At 38.3% G+C, this 25,318-nt stretch overlaps 1 protein-coding gene across 1 annotated transcript in view; it reads right to left on the minus strand.

The window, feature by feature from the left end:
• cdh11 (cadherin 11, type 2, OB-cadherin (osteoblast)) overlaps positions 1–25,318 on the minus strand; it is an 88,946-nt gene that overhangs the window by 23,134 nt on the left and 40,494 nt on the right. The window contains exons 3-7 of the mRNA XM_084947822.1: positions 9,097–9,511; positions 7,043–7,182; positions 6,086–6,380; positions 2,480–2,599; positions 829–996 (exon numbers count right to left, since the gene is read on the minus strand). Of these exons, the coding sequence (XP_084803948.1) occupies positions 829–996; positions 2,480–2,599; positions 6,086–6,380; positions 7,043–7,182; positions 9,097–9,247 (874 nt within the window). The 5' untranslated portion in view covers positions 9,248–9,511. The remainder of the gene's footprint in view (positions 1–828; positions 997–2,479; positions 2,600–6,085; positions 6,381–7,042; positions 7,183–9,096; positions 9,512–25,318) is intronic.

Below are 25,318 nucleotides of genomic sequence, written 5' to 3' on the forward strand. Positions count from 1 at the left end.
TGAATGGGAGATCATCATTATCCAAACGAGGTAAGGTTGATGAGTTTTAGAAGTCCATTTCCAAAACTTCCAAATCATATAGAATGGATTTACAGCAGATGGGCATTTTTTGACTTTGTACAGTATTAAATGGAACTAGAGAACTCACTATCATTGTACTGGTTGTGTATTTTGTCACCGAGGATTCGAAAAGAAAAGAAAAGCAAATAAAATAAAACAATTTTTATCAGTTAATAGAATCATTGGCAGTTCTGTATCATCTGTCATACAGAGAAATAGATTCAGATAAAAATATAAACTTCTCATAAAAAAATGTTTAAAAAAAAGAATTTAAAAAATATTCAAATTTTGTGCCTCTGTCTCCTTCCTCGCATCAAATCTATCGTTCTTCACAAATCCAGAGATCTGCTTTTTTCATTGCGCTGCTAATATGTAATTCAACCAATGCTGTAGGGAATTTCTAGCTAGTATCCAAAGACAGTCATACATGTCGCGGGATACTCCAGGATCCCAATAAAGACTTTTTTTTTTTTTTTTGCCTAACGTTACTTCACTACTTTGTAAGTTGCAAACTAATGACACCATGCACTTGATGTGTATTGAATGCCCTTGCACTGACCTTTGGTGATTATTGCATGGTGCAGAAAAGGCTAGGAAGATGCAGACTGGAAGTTCAGATAAAGTGTAATAGCTCTGCTGTCATTTGGTAAAAGGTCTGACACTTTCACACCTCTAATGGAAATGCCTAACCCAAGGAAAATGACGTACAGCTACACAATACAGTACATATTATCGATGGATAACTAGAAAACGTAGGCGTTTACTCACTCTGTGGAAATTTTGGAGGGTTGTCGTTAACATCTGTGAGGGTGATTTTAACTTCTGTGGTCCCTGACAGCCCTCCCATGTGACCACCCATGTCTTTGGCCTGGATGACGACATCGTACTCCTGGCGGGCCTCACGGTCCATGTTTGGCAAGGCAGTACGAATTATACCTGAGCAGACAGAGTGGTAACATGACATTAATGCTAAAATAAGGCCTTCTTTTAGCCATTCTGGAAAACAAAACCACTGGAAGCTTGTGGGTGAGGTTTTATGGATTTTTGAATGATGAAAAAAACAGCAGATGCCTGCATATCTACTCTTGTGTTGTATATGCTACTGTACTCGTGTTTTGTACACCATGTACATCATGTGCATTTTACGTGATGTCATTACAAATTATTAAGAATTACAATAAGGAATTGTATACCTGTTGAAATTAATAAATGAAAATGTTAAACAAATCCCACTTTGAAAACACTATCATCGCTAAGTAAAAACTACCAATTTACAACGAATTTATTCCAAGATTCTTCATTTTGTAAGAGAACGCATCATCACTCATCATTTAAATAAATAAGAACTCTAGTAGAACATTTGTGAAGTCTTATTTTTATCTATTTCAAGCCCCAGTGATTTTTCTCTGTTTAATTCATCACCCACTACTCTCTTTCCATCTCTCTCTTTCTTTCTGCACATGTCTAGCTGCAGTGTCAGAGAGGCTTTCTGCTGTCATATTATGCCAAAAGTGTGTGCGTATGTCTGTGACAGCATGGAAAGCTGATAATCTCCAAACCAATTAGAAATGTGAGCTATGGATTTGAGCCAGTCAAATACCCAACACTGGTTTGATTAGCCAGATTTACTCTGCCCAAATCTCTCTGCCTCTCTGTGCCCTAACCACTCTCTTTCCATGAACTATCTCTCTGTAAACCAATTTCTCTCTCCTTCTCTACCATAACCTCTCACTTTCAGTTCTTCTTCACTCTCTCTGACCTAGCATAGCTCAGTGTTTGCCCTAACCTCTTTCCTTACATCCAATTTCCTCTTTTAATGCAAACCCAAATATTAGGCCTCAGCTCTGCAGGGACCAAAGCTGAATGTCCGCTGGGGACCTCTTTCTACAGCTTGCCTTCTTTTCCTCACCAATTTCATTGGAAAGGATGCCTTGTTACACGATCCCTCTAGCACAGTTCTGGGCTTTTTTACATTAAGAGCAGTAGAAGATGGAAATGTGAAAGAATAAAAAAAAAAGTTTTGAGTTTGGTTTTTGCAGCAGTTTTGATGAGATGCCTGGCAGATGGCACTACAATATTAGAGTTTAAAGTCAATTGCATTGATTATTTTTCCTAATTAATTATATTCAATTAAAAAATTTGTGACTGTTAAAATTTGTTCACCGTTTGTAGCGGTCTTAATTCCTATTGATTTGGCAATTGTGCCCCCCACATCCTAACTCCAGGTGATACAAAAACACCGTGCAGAGAAATAAAAGGAAAACGCATTGTCGTATCGTCCATGACAAGCTGTTTTTGTAGTTGATCGTAGACCTGTGTGCATACTACATCACTGTAACATCAAGGCCTTTGAGCAATTGTGTTTTGTTGTGTTGCAGACAATTATAAGCCTAGTTCAGGGTTTTGTTTGCAGCCTTACCTGTCTGAGGCTCCACAGAAAAATAGGGTTGTCCTTGCAGTATGCTGTACACCAGTCTGGCACTGTTGCCGTAGGTGGGGTCATCAGCATCTGTAGCTGTCACCTGCAACACTGACGTACCTACAGGACAGAAATACAGCCATGACAAAAAAGTCAGGAGGAGATAGCTCTACCTTAGTGATTTGGTTCAGGAATGGTTTGACAAACAAGCTTGTCACAAAAATGTGCACCGATTCACCTGCCTGCACCAGCCGGATGGGAAAGGGAATGAAAAACACTCTCCTGTCTCTCAGACACTGCGGCTGAACGGGCTCCTGTGGGGCTGGTCTCCACTATTATTTCTCTACATTTCATCATTGTCTGGTGGAAACATCCAGTCTCCAATTTTGGTGATTTTCACGTTTTAAATAAAACAGCATTTCCTCCGTGCTCTGACAGAGTTCAACAACCCCATGGATTTATGCAAACCTTTCAAAACTCTTTGGATAATCTGAAAATGCATAGTTGTTGAGCCCGAAACATGACAGTTTATCTTAGTCCCCCACAAAAAAAATGGACATTTCAGAGATATGTTTTCACCCAAAGCATCTGCATCCAGTAAATCCCTGTTAACTCAGCTGACACAGATATGCTGAGCAAATAGACCAAGTAAATTAAATTTGCAGAAGTGTGAAATACATTCTATTAACTTTGCGTTATTGTTGAAGTTTTGCTTTTCCGATGTGACTCAGAAAGGTGTTTCTTTTCGCTAGACCTGTGCTACTCGCTAAAGAAACGTAGTATTAAAAGTGCTTCAGACCTGTATCATTACCAGCTCTGATTAAAATAAATGAATAAATAAAAATAAAAACAGGCAAATAACATGTTTGTTTTTTTTCGCCACCCAAGTCCAAATTTTCTTAGCTTGTCACTATAAAGTTATATTATTTTAAACTTTTTTTCCACACTATTAAATCAGGAAAATACAGAGCTGAGTCTAACTTATTACTTTTACTTTTGTTGGTTTTAGTTTTAGTTCATTTTTACATCTTTTTCTCTTTCTGTCCTTCTTCGATGGAGTGTAGCCTGTGAGATTAGTCAAGCAACTGGAGCTGCACTGCACGTACACCCAATACACCACACTTGTCACAAACCAAGCACAACTTCCCAATTTGGTGCTGTATTCAAACTCGTTTCATCTTTCCCTCTGGCATTTCAGTGCCAATACTTCCCTTCATTAGCCCCTGCTGTTTCAACCCCTCCACCACCCCAGCATCCACCTGTAGGCCCCGGGGGGGATGTTCAATCATCCCTCTCCAATTTCTACGTTCTATTTGTGGGTAGTGATAAACTCAGAGCCTAGGCATCAAACTCCAACCGTAATCTGCTCCTGTGATAAATCAGTCATTTCTTTCATGAGCTTCAATATCCATGATGAATCTGATTACAACCTCCTTTATTTTGCATGAAGTAACCATGAGGGCCCACACAAGGACTCAAATATGTTTAAGAGCTTTGTATTATTTCTAGTCTTGAAAGATAAAAAACCCCTCAAAACCAACTAAAGCTCAAACTCACACAGTTCATCTTGAGCCCAGAGGACAGAAGTAAAAGCTTTTGGTTAGCAAGGTCAATCGAGAAAAAGTGAAAGTTGCAAAAGGTTACATAGGTGAAATGTTTTTTTGTTTCATTTGTTTTTCCCCATAACCAAGCAACCCTAGTAAATGTAGAAACTGTTTCTTTCAGGGACTAAAAGCTCAAAATGGCTGTTACTAAGTTCTTGCAACAGCATGAATTTGGCTGGAATAATGGGTGCTTCACATTAATCATGTGTTATTGAATTGTTCATTTGGCTTCTTTACAGCCTTTTTTCCACTACATCTTCTATTTTAATATTTACCTTTCCAGCTGCAGCCATGTGAGCACCACCATTGTGCTCCATGCAAAATGAACCAGGTTCTGCATAACAGAAAACTGCAATGAAATTTTATTCAGCATGGCTTTGAATGTGGTTATAAGTACACCGTGATAAATAACCAAGAATGATAATTTGAAAGAAATTGGCTTTTCTATCCATTCTAAGTCTGATATCCATGAGGCTACATAGGCCTAGTTAGTCAAATTACAGCTTTTATTTCTGTTCCACTTCTGTGGTTGTGGCTCATGGCAACTGGTGATCTCTCTTTGCCAGACTTCTGCATTCAGGTTTCAGATTATGTAGCGGATGGGTGAAAAATAGCCTAAACAGAACTCTTTCAGACTTCTTTCTTTGGAAGTCCAGTCCATTCAGGGAAGGGATTTCTTATGCTTCCACTGTTTCAGGCTTTACCGCTGCCAGTGTGGTTCATTTCAGGTCAGTATCTAGAGGCTGAACACTCCAATACCACACAATTTTTGGAAAGAAAATCTTCCAAGATCAGAAGTTCTAAATAGGGAGACTCTTAAGGGGGTGGTAGAAACTCTTGCCTGTGCCAATATGGTACTAAATAATTCCACAATTCTGCTTGTAGTTTAGCCCATCTTATAAGAAAAAAAGAGGATTTTTCAGGAGTTGACCTGATATGCACTTCTCTGTCACATTTCCTGCGTTTGCATTCAGTGATTATATAGAAATGGTGTTGTTTAGCAGAAAAATAATATGCAGACAAATTTTCAGTTCAACTACCAAAACTACTGCTAATTACAACTAAACTTTAGTTTAGTAAGAGGACTTTTGCCTCTTCTGAGAAAATACCTGTTAAAAGGCAAGGTTGACATTTTTGACGTAGGATTTGAAACCATTGCTCTGGTAATCAATGTCAAAACCAGGATTACATTTGTTTAATAGTTATGCATTAAGGTTGTTATTAATTAGCTATTCTCAGACAAGAACATATTTCTGTAGCCCAGTTCTCATTCAACATTAATACATGAAAACAATGACAGTGAAATTCTATATTATATTTATTTATCACTTTGTATTTAATTTATGTCAAAATTCATTTGTGGTTGTTTTTGTGGGGTTTGTTTGTTTTTGTTTTTTTATAGTGAAGACTATGATATGTTTGCCTCAACTGAACAGTAGTTTGGGTCATCTCTGGTTTTGTTTAAATGTGCTATATTAGCACAAGGAAGAAGACGTGGCTTGAAATAGGGACAATGCCTTTTGATAGGCTTACAGATAAACCAACAAAATGTTGAAAAAGTCATATTTTTAGAGAAAGTCTCCAGTCTGGGGACTTTGTATAGATAGTCAGGCTTCATAGATTTACAATGATATGGAGGAAAAAGACCTCCAAACCTGCTAAAGAACAGGTAAAGTAAAAGGTGGCCAATTGGGACTAATTGTGTTTCTTTATGTTTATCCATTATCTTTCTTTGTCACCATCCCTCACTCCTTGATGATGCTACAAATATTTTCCCAATATTGCGTTAATACGATTTAAAGTCCCCCAAATAGTATGTTTGCCAGCTGTACCAAACTTTTCTGAAGCTTTTGTGTCTAATATAACTTTCTTCTTACCAGCTGTAGATTTCTTACACTTTTAAGCATTCTTTAATGTATCCCTTCCCTGTTTTCTTTGACTTTGTCTCAGTACAAAACCTTGCTTCCCCCACATTTCTCTTAATGTTTCTTTTGCTACTTACCAACATTGGACATCTCAGGCACCCTGGCATAGTACGGCCCATGTGGAAACTCAGGAGGGTTATCGTTGATGTCCTGAACTTTCACTATGAACTCTGATGGCGGCTCCAGAGGCTTATTAGTGTCTCTTGCCACAGCCTGGGCTGTTAACGTGTATTGGGCCTGCTCCTCACGGTCCAGAGTTTTTGTGGCGTGGATGTTGCCTGTCTTGTCATCAATGACAAAGATTGTTCCTGCACCTTCACCGGACAGGATGTACTTGATATTTCCATCGCCTGAGTCTACATCTGAGTGGAGCTGAAAAAATGGAGACAAAACTGAGTTTAGCTTGAATTACACGCACATATTTCAATATACGTGAAACTTGAAGAGAAAGAGAGAGAGAGTTCCACATAAAGGCAGAAAGTCTGGTCAAAAGGCAAATTTGGAAGACACAGACTAGCTTGGCTGCCTGGCAGATGCCAGTGAAGTTGCAATTTCCCAAGTCTACAAACTAAAGGGAGCGAGTGACTGGGATAGACAGGCTGGAAATGCTGCATGTTAGATGGGCACACACTAATAAATTACTGACTTAAAATATTATTATAAAAATGAAGAATGTTCAACATTCAATTAAACTCTTGTTCTTCCTTTATAGCTCCTAGACTTTGAAATATGGTGCTCTGTAAACATCATTTGTTGTTTGTTATGAGAGCCGCTGCTCAGTTTGAGCGATGGTGTTGTTCTGGAGGAGTACCACCAATCATCTTCACCCTTGAATGAGAACATGACCTCTTTCATTTTTCTGTCTTTCTCCCACTCTCTCTTTGATAAATGCTAAAACCACATTTAAATCCTGCTGTCAGCTTGCACACCATGACTGCCACTGGAGGGCAACGTGGCTTTTGATTAAACAGTTATTCAGAGGCTAATTTTGTTTGAAGAAGGATTCTCTTTTTAAATTGCACTGTTATACTTACCCTGCCCACCAGCACTGGGTCAGGTCCAGTGTACTCCTCAATGACAAAGAACTGATTCCAGACCCATCCTCGTTTGGACCTGTGGAGTACTTGGCCTTCCTTTCCAACCTTTTGTTTGTGTCTGTGTAGCGACAAGTGACCTACAAATACAAAAACACCAGTATACATATATTTATATATATATATATATATATAAACCACATCTATATTTATCCAGTTATAACCAAAACCTTTTAGTTAATTTAATTATAGTCCACAACATGTTTATTATGAATTGTAATTTCATGGTAAACCTTAAATAGAAGGCCACATTCTGTATGTTATGTTGAATGAATTATCACCACAACAGCTGTTATGTTATATTTTGGATATTTTGTTTGTTTTGTTTTTGTTGATTTTCCAGTATTTTTTAGTAAGCTCAAAAGTGTGTGAGAGGGAGTAAACAGAGTGGCCTGTTTTAGAAGTGTGGATCATTGGTTCAAATCCCAGCTGAAAAATGTGGGTGGACTGTATGAAGAACACATGCTTTAATGGGTCGATTTTTATGTGGAATCTTCGCAAGTCACTTAACCTCTTTTTGTTGTAGTGAAACTCCACAGTGGCTAGAAGGAGCAGTCTGTGGTTGCACTGAGCAGTAGCAATGTTTGAACATGTGGAAGAATTACCATTAATATTTAAATATTAAAGGGAAAATAATGAAGAAAAAAAAGATTGTTTTTGAACATAATTGCATGTTGGCAGTGTGTCTAGAGACGGAAAAATAAAGAATGTGTCCAAAAGAACTTTTAATTTTTTTCAGGCTCTTGTGAGTTTCCTTGGAGTCTTCAGCTGTTGTCTGCAATGCTCATCTGCACACACTTCCAGCACCTGAGATGGTGATATATATCCAAAACAATAGCATAATACTCTTTGTTTTGGTTAGTGTGGATAATCTGACCGTTAGCTTTATGGTTGCGCTCAAGGCCAGGGCCTTCTGATTATTGTAAAGTTGAGTCAGAATTGCAAGTTTTTAGATAATGAAACTCAACTGACTTTATAGGCCTTACATTTTTATTCTCTTCTAACTTTCTCTGCTTACCTTTACTCATATTTAATACAGCTGAATTCAAATAAACCTGATCCTATTTGCATATTTTTCAGATTCTGTTGACAGATAACAGAGCAAGTATGAAATAGTGACTGAAATGCACCCCATTATACCTAAGCTATTTCCAAGCTGCTGTTCTGCACTGCTAGAATGCTGATTTTATAACAACCTTGTCATTTGACAGATTCACCAGGCACATCAGTTTAAGACAATAACTACTGTGTGCTTTGATTTAGGAGGAACTTACATGTAAAATAAGTTACTCAGATTGAATGTTAGAAGCGTCAGAATGTCTTTCTTTTTTCTTTTTTTCTTCTCCTCAGACACTCTTTCATGTCTACATCAGCTGCCATGTGGTCCTGCCTTGTTGTGGAAGGGACAGCAGTACTAAATTTGCATTTAAAGCTACAGACTGTGAAACTGTTAATTTGGAATAAGGCTGAAATAAGGTATATACTTACTTGTATATACCTTTGTATATAATTGGTTTGTATTCTGAGCTAGAACACAAAATGTTTTGGGGGTAATGTGTTATATATTAGGTTGATGAAATGGGTTTAATATGATATTTAATGATACATTAACTACAAGGCATAACTTGATAGATCACATATCTATGAATCTACTGAGGATCATCTCGCTGGATGACCCGGTTATACAAAATATTTAGGAAGATGCTCAGTGCAAACTTTAAATGTAGTGAGTTCTCAAATCCCTCATGTGATTATAACAGTTACATTTATAAAAAGTAATTATTTCTGTATCAATTGCTGTACCAAGACTGCCAAGACTTTGCAATGCCGCATGAAGAAATTCACAAAAGGTAAAAATCTGACAGATCTAATTGATCATTTTAAAATATGAAACTAACACAACCTCTGAAAAGATGAGCAAAATGTTGTTTTTCGGATGTTCACGGTTATGAATTTATGCTGCAAGATTACGTTGAAGCATTGCTTTGTCATACCTGGATGTCTGTGTCTGTGTCCCCTTTGATCCAAGGAAGCATTTCCTTTCCGAGTTCCTAATGCAACGCTACAAAGTGCAGAAACTCCCAGCAACACCAGGAAGACCCTCAGTAGCCCGAGGCCCTGCCGCTTCATCATCAGCATTGCCATCTTGGCAAACCTTTGAAACTGTGCACTTTGCTCCGCCCCCTACTTTCTGATTCCTCTCAGTGGAGCTCTGCTCCCACTGAGGTGGTATCTTGCTTTTTTTAACCAAAATGTTGTTGATGAGCTTCCTAGTTCATTAGCTGAAATGGGGCCTGTTGTAGATACTCATCACCAGCTTGCCATGTCACTGCCTTTCTTCGTTTAGCTTTTCTGCCTTCTTTTTCTCCTCTCACAGTTTGTGTTGTCTTATTCTTCTTGCCAAACAGCCTGAAAGAGAGTGAAAGGAAAGCAGGTTTGGTCAGTGACACAAAAATAGTCAAAACAAACAAACAAACAAAATATTTGCAGGCAAATATGGTTTGATGGTTTATTAAAATTCATGATTCCCAAACGGATACATTTCAATCAGACTAAATGCTCAGGTAAAACCTGGTCACTATTTACAGCTCTTTTGGATACACTGAAAGCATCATGCCATTTAATAGATCAAATCTATTAAAAAGCACATAGGTGATGACTCAACTATGCCAGTAGGAGTGATACATTTTTTGATTTGTCCATCTGTAGTGGTGAGCTGTAAAGCAAACTGCTTGGTCATTACAAGAAAAGACTCGATGAATGTCAGCAGAAAGCACTGACTGTAGTTTTAAAAAGAAATCTGTGGATATGAGAATGTTGCAAAGCAGATTTAATAAGAGCAATGAAAAAATGTATTCAACCTTCACCTAGAGAGAGACTAGAGAGGACTGGATCTGCAGTGAAGCATCATAGGTTTTGCTCTGCTGCATTTCTTAATATCTGATTTAACCATAATATATGAAAACATAGTTTGTCTATCACTTTATTACACCAGCAAACCAAAAGTTGAACTAATATGTGATGGATTCAACTCAACTCCATTCATTATATATAGCCCTACAACAGACAGGTAGATTTTATCTGCAAAGATAAGTGAAAGTGTTTGTTAAAAAAAGAACCGAACCACTCTACTTTTACTTGTGCTGCTATGCCATTACAAGAAAAGCTGGAGCCACTAGAATGCAAAAGGCAAATGTCATTTTAAGCAACCAATTAGCACAGACGATAAATAAAGCAGCTTTTTATCTGTTGTCTTCAGTTTGGTTTATGATGTTCTGTTCATGACAGAAGAGAGAAGGCAGTCTTTGAAGGTAAAACATTGAGGAAAAAAAAGGTCAAACAAAAGACAACAAAGTTTACTCAAGTGCAAATGTGCAAACAAGTGTGTCTAATTATTCTTCACTTAAGAAAATAATATCACTGAACCACACTAAAACCGCTATTTTCCCAGCCAGTGGTTATATATTGATGCGCCATTTGCACCAACATGAGTAAGTCACCTGGCACACTTGAGAGGTGATTTGTGATGCAATTGCACATCGTCCGTGCAGTGATGCACGTAGGCCTACTACTGTACCAGTGTAGTACCAGTACCAGTTAGAGTGACTGAACTAGAGGTGCTAGTAATCTTTTAATTCTAACTGTAAATTCCGTACTGTGCTTCTTATTTTTCTTGGCATGGACCAATTGAGCAAAATTTGTATATGCACATGTGAATGTGTTTGTGTGTGGGTGTTTAATATTCAATAGATCAGTAGATGAGAAAATTCCCCCAGGGCTCATTGGCTCATGCTGACCACATGACCAGCCAACCAGGAAGTGTTGACAGTTAATCCCTGCCCGCTCATCATCTGGCTAATTATCCTCGAGTCCTCTGATTGATGCACATATCTGTGTGTGGGTGTGTATGCATGTGTGTTTGTGCCTGTCTTTCATTTATTTGTAAAAGCCTCGGAGCTGTTTTTCTTTCACAGCTGCAAAAAATGGTGCCTTGATAAAAACATATCTGCGACTAAACCTGTGAAAATAAGGAATAATTTTTCGAAAAATTCTTTAAGCTGAAAAATTGCCTGATAATTGCCTGAAAAAAATTCTTAATTGTACAGTTATAGTAATAAATAGCTGTAAAATTGAAATAAATAATGGTTGTTGAAATCTTCTATTTAAAAGAGAATAAGTTAAAACAACAACAAAACCCCCGTAAATAATGAACTCTCATTTGCACTTGTTGTGCAACGAGCTGACACCTGCTATGCAGAATCTATTAACAGGACCTCAAACTGTCATTGATGTGTCAAATTAAGTGTCAGCTTTATTTAACAAGTAAAAATAAATCAAGTCCAAAATAAATTGCTTTCCCCAGTATCCCGGTTCCCTGCTACAAGTCCGCTGTTATATTTCTGTCAGATGCGTGTCAGGTCAAACAGAAGAAAAAAATAACAGACTAGATTGATAGCAGCAGACAGAGTGACAGCTCAGGAATGATCAGTGTGTATGCAAGCATGATATTGTGTGGTTTGCTTGGTGACAAATAAGTGACCCACTATCAAATTCAAACAAAGCACCTTTTAAAATACATATTTTTTGCAACTTTTCTCTCTGTTTATTTAGTTTTTATTTATATAGTGAGTTCAGATGAGATTGTTGGAGCACCCCTTCAAATTAACTGAAAAATCATATTGATATCTTGCAAAGCTTTGGAGCTTCATAAAGTAGGTTCTTACCTTACATCTATTCAGATATGTTGAGATCTGATTGTTACTCTCCTTCTTAGCCATTAGCTAGTGGTAGAAAGAAACAATATATCTGACAAATTCCAGTCTGCACTGAAACAGCATTATTAAATTACGAATGGCACTGGTCTCATATTGCTGTCATCATACTTATCTTACAGACACTTAAAAATTCACATAAACCCATGTATGTCCTCCTCTGCACCCCTTGTATGTGGAGTCCCCCAGGGATCTATCCTTGGACCAGTTCTGTTCTCACTATATAAGTTATCCCTGAGCCACCTGCTTGATACTTTCAAAGGCATGTTATTGCTATGCTAATGATACACTGCTGTAATTTTCAGTTGAGCCTAATAACATCAACAGCCTTCCCTACCTTAATGAATGTGCTCTCTGCCATTACTAACTGGACATCTTTAATTGCCCTTCATTGTAATTCTGGCAAACCTGAAGCTCTTCCTTTGACCCAGACAGTTTCTAAGGAGGTCAGTCAGTACTTTTACCCCCTCACGTGCCTTGGAAGTCATCGGCTAAGACCCTATGTGTCTTGGCCGATATTTGAAATTTGAACCTGAAATTTAAAAACTCATCAAGTATTGTCTGTGAAGGTTCTCAGTCATCCAGGTCATCGTAGTCAAAGTGTCATAAACCTAGTGGGGGGGGGATACTCCCACTAGGTTTATATCTGGGACTCTCCACCATTTGACCTTAGAACTGAAGAAGCTTCTCGGATGAGAGGTGAAACGTCTTCAAGTAACTTAAAGAAGTCCAGACGCTTTTCTTTGCAAGCTCCTTTGACCTCATCAAGTATTGTTTCTTTCTTTTAAGAAACTTTGCAACTTTGGTTATTTTAATGTATTTTTCAGTCATCCCTTGACCACTTTCAGTTAGTCCAGAATGGACAGACTGCTAACAAAAATTCGCCAGTGTGCACATATTACACCTCTTCCTGGTGTGCTTTAATGGCTTTCTGTAAAGTTGTATTCATAACATATAAAGCCCTATGTGGATAGGTCTGGGATACGAATCAGGGCTACTGAAACCTTATAACAGCAGTTGACCTCCCAGAAGAGCTCATCAAGGTCTTTTAATTGTTCCATGATCTTATTTTAAAACCAGAAGTTCTTCCGTGTTTGAGGTTGCAGCACCTAAACTTTGGAACAACCTCTTAGACTTGTAGGTCGGCTAAATGTGTGGTTTGCTTTAAATGACAGCTGAAAACATTTTATTTTAAATGCGTGCTTTTGTTGAAATGTGAAGCACTTTGTTCTTGAAAAGAAGTGCTTTATAAATAAAGTTATAATTAGTAGTAGTAGTATTTAACCAATGAAGCCCAGCTATCAGGGACAGACAGCATAGGGAAAATCAGCTCAGTGTTAAAGAAGCTGAAGCAGTTGGAAGGATGAGCTGGTACTGAAAATATGTTACATGGTTATAAGGCCACACATTGGTAGAAACAGTACAAAACAGACGAGAAATGCATCAGAAAAGAACACGCTCCTTGCTTACTTGTTCAGGATTTTAAATCCACATTGTTTGCAGGAAAGTCTGGACACAGAAATCCTCTGAACAGTGTTTACAAAAGCTGCTCCATATGCTAACCACCTTCACCAGGAACAGATGTGAAACAATCCTGTAGAGTTGCACTCAAAAGTGTACCAAACTGTTACTCTCACACATTTTCCTGAAAACAAAATTCTCTCACTATTGATTTTTAGTCATTTTTTTTATTGGGAATAATTTTTTCTGTTTAAAATAATACTATTTCTTAAAATAAAACCCAAACCGTTCTTGAAGATTTGGAGCGCCAGTCTATTTAAAAATTAGATCAACTTCACAATTTATTGAATTTATATAATACTGCATGGCCGTACCTTCTATGACTCATATTCGTTTGCTGTTTTCTTAAGTTTTCCGATATCTCAAATGTCTGACGGTGCGAGACACAGAGAGAAAGCGAGAGAAGCAGAAAACGCAGCGCTGAAACAGACAGTGATAATGACTCCCCAGGGCAAGCATGCCTTTTGGCCAGACCGTTTCCTATGTCTAGAATACATGACTCAAGAGTCACGTTAGAATAGTGAACAGCATACTTGAGTTTGTGTGTGTTTGTATATGTGTGTGTGAACGCATATGCACTGTTCCCTTGGGGTTTGTAGAGATGCTGTTAATCCATGAGTCAAGTGTTTGAGTAGGCTACTGTGATTCATTGGCTAACATGAGAGCGTAGCTCCACACACTGTGTGTGTCTGTGTGTGTGTTTGTGTGAGTGTGTTGAATGTGTCACACAGAGGTCAGAGCATAGGGTTAAAATAAATCAATGTGACATGTCCTCACTCAACAGGGGGGGGGGGAAGAAATATTTGCCTGTTTAAGAGTCTGAATATGTCTCTAAAGATGTTTGTATTTATATCTAATGGTGTGCTGTGAATGTGCATCTGTGTATATGACTGTCTGTGATTATACAATCTTATTCATGTGGGCTGTTATGACTGAAAACCCCAAAGTGTGTTTACCATTTCTTTTCTTAGTGACTAAAGTGAGCGCCGAGACAAACAGAAAGTTCAGCGGTCTGCTTAGATTTTGCTCTTCTGATATTGACTTTTTGAAATTTGACTTGGTTCATTAATATTTATATTTCCTTACTTTTAAACAGAACTCATTATAATATGGAACACACTGTGTGACGATTAGGAGTCAAATTCTTTAAGACTGAGATTTTGGGTCTTTTGTAGAAGTAGATGTTGAATAAAAAGTGTTTTTTCCCTCTCGCTCTCTATTGCCGTGCTCACAGGTTGTTTCTCATGCTGTGTCTCTTTAGTCAGAGTAGCTCTACTACCTACCCTAGTGGAATCACAGCTAGTACCTCCAGAACTGAAGCGAGGCACAAAAGAGATTTCCACCAAGTAAACAGCTGAAAGGAGACAATTACTCCACAGTAATAAATGTAAAGCAGTACTTTAAGCAGTCAATGCTGAAATCTTTAGTAACTAAGTAATTAAATAAATGAAAGCTCATTACTTTATCGAGTCATTGGAAAGCTTTACTCCTTTGTTGGACATTGATAAGTAAAAATGGAAACATAAACCGGGACAAATACACAATTTCATTAAACATTTCCCCAAAAGAAACCTCTCAGCCGCTGTAATTAATCATTGTATTGCTGTGTTAGACACAGGAGACTTGTCTTTGTAATGTCACCATTAAATAAAACCCGAGTATGTACTTCTTTTTCTCTCTGTCACTGCCTCTTCCTTTCTCCTCACACTCCCTGTGTCATTGTTTCTCTGCACTGTTCTTCCAATGCTTTCCCTCCTTTGTAAGCCAAACGTCGACAGCAGCCATTAAAAGAACATTGGAAAACGTCTGTGAAGTATAGGGGAGGGGAAAATATAGTCTTGACCCCACTTTTTTTCTCCTCTGTCTTCTCAAACTTTCCCTCACTGCTTTTCTCTCTAAGAGTCAGTGACAATAAAGGTGATTCATTCGTGTATGAAGGTGTGTATATACACCTCTCTCTAGCGTAGTGCACGGTTTGTGATTGTGCATGTAGCTGACAGTGTGGGTCTTTTCTCGCCTTTTCCTCCATGTCTCCACATATTGCCTGTGCTGGGTAGGTGTAGGCAAACAATGGTCTCACTGTTCCTCGTGTGAAAAACGTGAACAAAAGGAATAAGACATACATGAGGAATGAAAGAGAAGGAATGAGATAGGTTTATATGTGCTGTATTTTTTCCCCTTTGCGGCAGCTTCCCTTTTCACATTGGGCAAAGCCTTTCAGCGTGGTTTTGTAAATCAAAAGCCGTCTGAATCATCGAAGAAAGAAAAAAGAGAAGACGCACAGTCAGGCATTTTTTAATTATTATCTTTGCATGTAAAGACAATGGATGTTGACTGTGACAAACTCTGTTGGCATGATGTTTGAAGTTTTAGCACATTTTAGCTGCAATGACTTGTGCAACTTCTATGTAATCCAGATGCAGACACGCATTCGTAAAGTTGCTGTTTTGGACTGACCTCGGTCAACAGCGGCCATCCCCGAGCTATGACACTAAAGGATTATGTCTGAATTAGCTAAGTAGCCGGCATGAAACAGAAGTGGATGCAGAATGTGCTGCTTGCACCCACATCACAGCCCGAAGGCGACATTTGTCCCTTTTGTGTTCTCACAGATACTGTGTCATTGTTAGTTCTTGCCTTGTTGGTGTCATTCGCCATGGTGTTTAGCCTCCTGACAGAAAACAAGGTGGCGTCACAGCAGAAAACTGTCACCTCATTGCTTTAAACGAAGTCAAAGCAACATCTCTTAATTGTTTTACATTTGAATCATTTTAGGTTCACACAGTTTTTGCCCCGCTTGATTGGATAGTTAACTGTGACATCTGTGTTATAGATATGACGAACAATGCAACTTCACCCCCATGTGTCATCATTGCACCATGTAAATTAAGGTCTTGCCTGAGGAGGTCCACTCAAGGACACCACAAAAATACAACAGTTGACTGTTGCCAAAACCAAACTATAACCACTGGACCCCTCTGTAACCCTGCACGCTATTCGAGCCAGATGTGATACATTTTTTTCCACATATATGCTGGGATGTGAAAGGGGGTCAAGGGAGGTTTAAAAAGAGATTTTCTCTTACTGTAAAAATCCACTCCTACTCTCCCATACAAATCAATCCCTTCACTGTGCTGTGGCAGACATAAAGCTTTGGACTGTAAAGTTTTTTTTCCTTCTTCTTTATTTTTTTTGTTGTAAACTCTGGCTCCTTGAAGTGACATATTCAACAAGGAGAGATTTGATAAGACAAAGTAGAGATGAGATGAAACGGGACAGAGCAGGAGGAAGGAGGGAGACGGAGAGAGAAAAACAGCTAACAGAAATAAACAGGGTTTGTGTTTGAGTCCAACTGTCGTTTGAATTTTACACAAACTTTTGAGATGCTGCAAATATTTAACCCTGTTATTATTATTTTCCCCCAAAATGTGCAATACATTACTTAGACTACAAAGTGTGATTATATGGAAACTGCAGATTACTGAGTGAGAGCCAAAAAGGTGAATGCACAGAAAGCTAAAAGGTACAAAGACAGAGAGTCAGTGTATTAAAGTTCACTTTGGGGATCTTATTTCGGTTACCGGGTCTTTGTGGTCTGTTAAAAGCTTAAAAACAGAACGGTGCTGAAAACAGACACCCAGCGTTTAGCTCACACCACGAAACCTGAGGCTTAATTGCCTTTCAATTAGAGGAACTAATAGGTGTGCATGTGTGTGTATGTGTGTGGTGAGGCAATTACAAAGAAAGAGCTCCAAAGCTTTCTCAGCATTCACGAAAATAGGTATTAATGAGAGGCTAACAACTCTCTCTCTCTCTCACACACACACACAAAGGACGCAGTCTTCACTTTGAGTGTGTGTCTGTGCATGTGTATGTGTAGAGGCTGCTGATTTCTATTAAGCCTTTAGTGAGATTCAAGTGCTAATTACCACCCACAAGAGCCCACGTTTGCCATTTTCACACATGTGCACACGCACACACTTGCTTTATGTACAGATCTTTAAAATCTTTAATCAACCACATTTCAACATCATTAATATCAAATTACTTGGAAAAGAATGAAGTAATGACTGTCCCGGCCCTATGAGATCCACAACGTGGATTTCTAAATTATATGCATTAGCTAATTGAATCATTATGTAATGGTGTTATGGTGCAGTTTATGTGATGCTTTCTTAATGCTTCTGCTTCATGAGACATTTAGCTTTAACAGAAAAGTCTGGGAAGAGAATGAAAGACATCAATCAAAGAGCAACAATTTGGATTTGATCTTGTGTGGCTTTTAACGAGCGAGTGGCACAGAACACAAAGACCGAGCGTAAGATGCATGGAATGCTGCACAGACCACAATCCCTGACGCTGATAATTCCACAGTTAGAGGTGCGTGACACAGCGGAAAAACAAGCATCAATGCATCGCTAGTAGATTTGGTAAGGATAAACATTAGTCTCAACCAAATCCTGTCACCTGGTATCCATCTCTCTGAAGCTAATGTGCTTCTTGTCATGGAGCTTTGATAGGTTTTTGATGGAGAGAACAGTCTGCAGAGGTTCAATTTCCACAGTGAAGCAGATCTGTTTCCTCTTGGAAGACAAAAACATCTTCCGCAAGGACACTGATGCCATCGTTGGGAAAGAGCTGAGTCACTGTGAATGAATATGGGCTCATTTTGCTTTGAAGGAATTAAACAGTGTGGCTCTTGGGGAGCAGCTTGTAAGAAAAGGTCAATGATCTGAGGAAAAGATTAGTAATATGCGTTTTTCTTGTTCTTGTTTGCTCTGGTATTGCTCCAGGGAGCAAGAAGTTAGAATATGCAATCACTTCTTTGTACCAGAGTGATTAAAAAGCCTTGTAAACTTTCCACTTCTGCCATTTCTTGTTCTTATCAGCTGTGCTTTGACTTGATCTTTATTTTTTTGTGAACTCTTCCCACGATCCTTGTGTCTGCGTAGCCAGAAAGCCATGCAAACGACACCAGAGCAGGACCATAAAGTCAGCCACAGGCAGAGAGAAACCTGTTACCAATCTTCATCATCATTTGAAGATACAGCAGCCAAAGTCTCCAATCATTGCTTTATGGCTCCCAATAACACTTCTGCACCGGATGTCAGTAACAGGTTTATAGGGGTACAGCTGAGTCATATCTTAGTTTAGACCAATTATAGAGAAACATATTTTCGATGTGCAGACTTCTGAACGGTAGGTTGTTGTTGTTTCATCCTGTCTGTGTCGGTTTAGCTTTAAAGCTGTAGAGAGCTCGTAATACTCGGAATATAGAAAGACATGGATCCACTTACTTTGTTGGCATACTCTGTGTTTTGACAGTTAGCAGTAGCACAGTTATGTTCATTTAATTAATACAATTAACTGAACTTAGAGGAATACATTGGAAGCTACAACAAAGTCATGGTAGCGTGTGTTAATTTCAAGAATGAAATGAACAAAGCTGAAAATGAAGAAGAAAAACAATGTGCTGACACCTCTGACATTTATATATATATATTTTTTTATTTTTGCATTCAGCTAGCTAGCATCTAATTAAGTCTGATTCACATCCACAGCTAATTTATTCTGTCAAAAGAATTTTAGTTCATAAAGATAACACTCAGTTTACATGAAAACATTTTTGTTTTGATTAGCATCCTCGTTTACTCCTTATCGTGTTAATTTGAAAATGATTATAAATCATGTGCAATCACAACATGTTTTCTGTGATGAGCGGAAGGTTGCGTTTTACATCGCTTCGACGTCATGTTCTGTGCATTTAAACATACTCTGTTCTCTGCTGCTTTAAATCACTTGATTCATCCCTATCACGACAGCTGCCTTGTAGTTTCATAACCTGTGTTCATCAAGAGATAAACTGATTGCAACATACAACGAGAATTTCTCTCCCAAAGAGCTGATTTTGGTACCAATACAATTCTATTTTTTTATTTAGTTAGAAACATTCTTGTACATTAAATACTGAATCCATAGTTTTTGGGCACAGTGTAACAACAGCTGCTGCTGCTGCTGTCGACATCTTGCTTTTATAAAACAAGACAACAAATTTATATAAGAAAAAATCATAATGGCAACATAAACAAAGGCGATAATGGAGTGAATGTTTCAGCAGGGTGCATCACTCTGTTGTTCCTGATTTGGCCTTTAATTTCATAAGGAAATCCTTCAGGGTGAAAAGAAGTTAATGACTCAACCAATCAACTCTCTCTGCTCTTCCAAATGAGCAACCAGAATAGACAGTAAAACAACGGGCGAGATGAGATGCAGTTAAGCTCGAGGCAAGACAATGCAGTTCCAATTAGCCTGCTGACCACCGTTTATTGGCTATTGGTTTGCATGGGAATGCCCTCTTCAGGCTTTAACTTTGTGTCCGAGTCCCTTTATTTCTGACATTGGGACTGTCTGTAAATACCTTGCAGTGACAACTGTGTTCCAATTGTCTCGGTAATCACTTAAACATAAATCCTTATGAATGTGGTTGAGAAATTAATCTTTAATTAAACAACAATCAAATTCTTCCTCTCTATCTCGCCCTGTCCTTCTTTCACTCTGCCATTGTTTCTTATTGTTTTTCTTTCTATATTTTCCTCTGCTTCGGCTCACTACATCTGTCCCTTTTATTCCTTTCCCATTTCAGTTTTCTGCCACAGTCCAGTAGGATCCATTGTAGCAAAATATAGCTTTGCAATACAGCTCCAGAATGACACTGCAATTACTGCAGTAGACTTAAAAATGTACTCAGCCACAAAACATGAGCAGAGCCTCACAGGTTTGCTTCATTTTCATTTTTGTTTATCCAGTTTTTTCTTTTATCTCTCACTCGGGAAAATGGCTCCTCAGATGCAGCCAGATATTTCTCTCACATGGCTATCAAACAGCCCCATTATTGTTTGCTATGTACACGTTCACATATGGTTTAAGGGATTGAAGTACTTCAAAAACAAGTCATTAAGGACATCTGTAGAGGTTTAGAGTTCACAGTCAGACACAATCTACATCACAAGAGATTCATGACACTGTCACTGTATCCTTTAATCAGACAGCTAGGCAAAGATAAGACAGATGAGTGTGATGGTGGGGTGGGGGTGGGGTCATGTCAAGACTAACACAGAAAGAAAAAGGGACTAGTCAAGAAAAGATTCTACTCATTGTAAGAATAGAAATACAAAATGACACAGCTGCTGGAATAGAAATGGAAAAGGGAGTAAACTTTGAGGAATGCATTAAAAAAAAAGCAAGCAAAACTGAAACTCTGTGCCTCTCGCTCTATCTGACTCGGTTTCTTTGTGTGTGTGTGGTTTCTTTTCTCCCCCCCACTAAATGAGGAGGAGAAAGAGAGACAGGGCAGGAAACGGTGGCGTCTGGAATCGATTTGAGGCTAAAGGAAAAATAAAATACTTTGGATTCTTAAAGGCTTGAGGAGCAGGGACAGATGACCGCAAAGAAATGAAGAAAGGTAGGAGAGAGAGAAGAGGCCACATAACCACAAGTTTAAAAAGAAACCCAACATAAAATAAGGGGATACAAAGCTAGCATAAAGGATTTAGACCACTGCAAAAGATCTCTGAGCTCACCATAAGTATAGTGGAAGAAAAACTTGTGTTGTGTCTTTAAAGCACAACAACACAACGAGTTATACAAGACATTTGGAGAACTGTGATTTACACTCATGTCTCCCAAAAAGTTGATTCTGTTCAGTGAAAGAAACGTTTGTCACTCTTCCAAGTGACTTCTTCAACAAATCTCCAACTTTGACAAGTTGGTGGTAGTGATAGAGTGCGAGTGAGTCGAAAAGAATGGGTATGTCCTAGGTTCTGTCACAGACTCCCGCAGCTGAGAAAGAAACATTAAAGGGTAAAATTGCTTCTGATATTAAGGAAACAGTAGAGGAAATATTTTATATGCACACACATGTTTAGGACACGGTATATAACTTGTGTGAAGGGAGTGAGGGTGAAGGTTGAATGGGAGAGACTGCGAGTAACCTGAGACATTGCTGCAGTGCCTTGAGATTCACTTTAAAACCCATTTCACACTACAGCTGTAAAACTGTTTATTTTCTATCCAATTTCAACAGCAGTGTGTAAGCATCCAGCTCTTGACTGTGACAGCTTCTGTGATCCACACACATGCTGAGGTTTGTTTTGTGACAGGAGGATACAAACCGAGCTGAACAGGTGACAATGCGCAATTGAAAATAATAAACAATAATGATGAAATTTAAGGTAATCTTAAAGATAACTGTGCGCACGTCTTTGCAATAACTACTCTGCAATATTACTTTGAGTAGCTATAATGCATGATTTCATAGTTTCTGTTCCTATATTTCTTTTGAATTTTTCAGTAAGCAATCGTCAGTAACACTTGATCAATTTATCCGACTTTAGCTATTTGATGACCTCTTTAGATTGGTATTTATAACAGGTAATAAATCAAATTAAAAAATAAATAAAAGAGGAGACAGGAGAAACACCATTCAACCATGCAGTGAGTTTATTTCGTCCACTAGAGGGCACTCTTTGCTGTTGATACATGCTTGGAATGACACAAACACAGCCATCGGCTGATCCGAGCAGAGCTGGCCAGATCATAACTAACTAAATAAATTAATGCACATAATAATTTTAGGGAAAAACGTTTATGTTTTGTATGTTGAAAGAAACAAATACTGGTATCGGGCTTAAAAATACTTCACTAAGTAAGGACAATCTGCTTTTTAGTAGTTTGGATAATCATTAATCATGAATAACACAATCAATGAGTTCAACTGGTAAAACTTTATCATTTTTTGAATCTGTGTTTTTAGTGGTACTGCATTATAACTCAACCTTAATTTTATATGTATACAGCTGAAGCTGTAAATCGGTACACTGCAGAGGACTACCGAAGCCGCCATTAACGGATCAGCAGGAAGCCAATTTATCTTATTAACAATGCTCGTTAAAGCGACCACAGCACTGAGTGCTGTTGTGTGTTATTGGCCCCGTGCAACAGTTACACAGCTGCCAAACAGTCGCAAATGGAGAACAAAGAGGCAGGTGAAAAGAACTAATACCGGCTCCAAGTCCACGAGAATCAAGTAGCATTATGAGGAAACAAATAATGCATAATGGTAAGAGAGAGAAATGAAGAGATCAAGTGAAATTGCCAAGCAGTAGGGAGGGAAAAAAAGAGGAAGAAACAGAGCAACTGAGAGGGATTTGTGTCCAGCTAGGTTAGCCATGTGTGCTAGTGCTTTGGCAAGCTCAACGAGTGTTCCAGCATGATGAATAGAGACTAAAGATATTAGAATATGAGACAGAAAGAGAGAGATATCAAAGGGAGCCTGAGAGGATAGAAGGTGGAAATCCTCTTTTTTTCCATTCTTCCCCAAAGAGAAATGAGAGAGTTAATCCTCGGGGCTTACATTTGTTTTTTTCCCTCTCTATCTCTCTGTATTTCTGTATCTCTGCCTCCTGACATTTTCTTTGCTCCCTCCTGATTTTCACTTTGCCTCAATCTCATTCTCTGCTTGTAGTTCTCAGCTCTGTCTCTGTTAACAATCATCCATATTTGCATCTCTTCTTCCAATCTTCCATATTCTTCTGTTGTTGAATTCCCCATTTCCCTGGATCCCTGTCTTTCTCTCTCTCATCCTTCTCTCTTCCCCTCCATCTCTCCGATTCCGTCCAGGATTTATGGGTTTATGATGCACGGTTTTGCACACATTTATCTGTTCATTCTTTCTGTTTCTTCTCACTCTTTTTTTTTCTTTTTCTTTTTTTTTTTTTGCTCAGTTGTGTTTTGAGATGTGGGATGATGCTTATAGGATATTTACATTCGATCTCTGCATGGTGTGCAGTGAAATGTAGTGACAGAACAAGAGAAAGAAACCGAGCAATGAAATGCAGAGCTGAACAGCTCAATGAAGAGCTGTGCAAGTTGAAACAGTTGTAACAGAGCAGTGAATACAAATTCAGGACACAATAACACAGATAAATGCCAAAGCGAAGTAGACCGGAATTAAAATGAAAAGCCATCTAAGGTCTGTATGTAAGGGATCGGGAAAAATCTATTTATCTGTCATTTAAAATCTAAATCATAAAACTATGCCTCTGTCCGTCTGCCCATCCCATTTGAGCCACACATAATGGGCGATCTATGTTTTAAAAGCAATAAAAAAAATAAAAAAACACGACATTTGGGTCATACGGTATTGTTTTTTTCTCTCGTTCTCGCAACAATCCAGTGCAGGTGGCTTTGTGATGGAAGGCTTGGTTGATCAAGCCGAGCCTGTAATCTCATATTGAAGGATAACTCCATTTCTTGCATCCTTTGAGCACCTAAAAGCAATTTCCCTCTCTTCCGAAATGCCATTTTCTCCTGATATTAGATCCCTTAAGCTTCAAAATTAAACATTGTTACCTGATGCAGTGTTCCCAAAGCTTTGATGATTGCATCATCACCTGTGTCACTATTTTATAAGCAATCATCAGTTGTCTGATTTTTCTCACAAAATCACACTGCAACAAAGCTCTTTCTGTTTTTGTGTCTCAGCAAGCTCTCACACAGCCATTATTATTTCACAAAATTATAGACAAGCAGGATTCATATTTTAAGGAACATTTAAGCTTATTTTTCTTTATCGCTGAAAATGCTTAGTGGCTGAAACTGCAGAAATCACATAACAAGTCTGCTGTGTCACTGGGAAAAAAAATGTCAAAAAATGAAATGAGCAATTATGCCATTTGCTGAATAAATCAATTCACACACTCGTTTCATCATTTGTCACTTAGTGTCATCTAAAGGGGATAAAAAGCCCTCTCACTCTGTTCTAAAGCTGAGAAAGTCTGTCTCCAGGACTTCTGATACATCTTCATCAAGTTTGTTTTCAGCAATTAAGCTGATAGTGTTATTCAGAACACTCACCAACAGTTTCCATAAAACTCAAACCAAACAAATCCACTACCATTACTCAACTCAAACCTTCAGTATTTTACTATTTTAGTGTGCAATATGGAGCAGCTTAAATATGGATATTTGATTTTGAACTTTTAGTTCTTAGTACCAGTCAAAAGTAGATTTCAGGTGTTTACTCACTACTTACTCACATCTCAAACTGTCACTGTTGCAGCTCAGTAGATCTCGGGAATAATTTATTTGCACGCTAGCTGTTTGTGTTTTTTTGCAGGCTGGAATAGGGGTGTGCCTTTAAACTCTTCAGGTTTAGTATTTTATTGATGTGTGCTTTTCTATATCTGGTTCTCAATCAGTCAGACAGCTGGATAATCAATACTGGTAGAGGACATTAAAACTCAGCGTGTGTGTGTTTGTGTAAATCCGTGGAAAGAAATCTTCTCGTCCCGAATTCCTGCTTCTTATCTGTCCTCCCAGACCCCCATCAGTGTCACATTTTAAAGATATATGAGCCTGATAGTTAATGAGTTTTAACAGCATTTTGCAGCTCTACTTTACACTCCCGGGAATGGCTTATCAGTACTGGGTTACACCTACCGCTGACTCTATGCTCACTGTGTTAACATTTATATTTTTCTCTGTTAAGAGCACAATTTGTCTAATTTGTATGGCTTCTTTTAAAAGCAATATGTTAAGACTTTCCTTCAGTCACACATTTGAGGAAAAGGGGAAATAATACATAATAATAATTGAATTAATCAGATGTCAGATGTACAGCTTCTGGTTGTTTTTGGGTGGTAGAGCCTTGTATTTGTTGGGTGACATAATTCTCTTTGAATTATCATGAGTTCATGGCTTTTAAGATCCTCCAGATAAAATGTCTATTATACCCAAATGCACAACTCGTATAGCAAAAATGCTGAGAGGTGCAATCATGAGCCCACTGGTGCACTTTGTGTATTGTAAACAGCAAATCAGATCATTACTTGATCAGAAAAGTTTATAAATACATTGCGATGTA

This window comes from Perissodus microlepis, chromosome 13 (assembly GCF_051167445.1).
Source record: "Perissodus microlepis isolate ML-2025 ecotype Zambia chromosome 13, ASM5116744v1, whole genome shotgun sequence".
NCBI lineage: Eukaryota > Metazoa > Chordata > Actinopteri > Cichliformes > Cichlidae > Perissodus > Perissodus microlepis.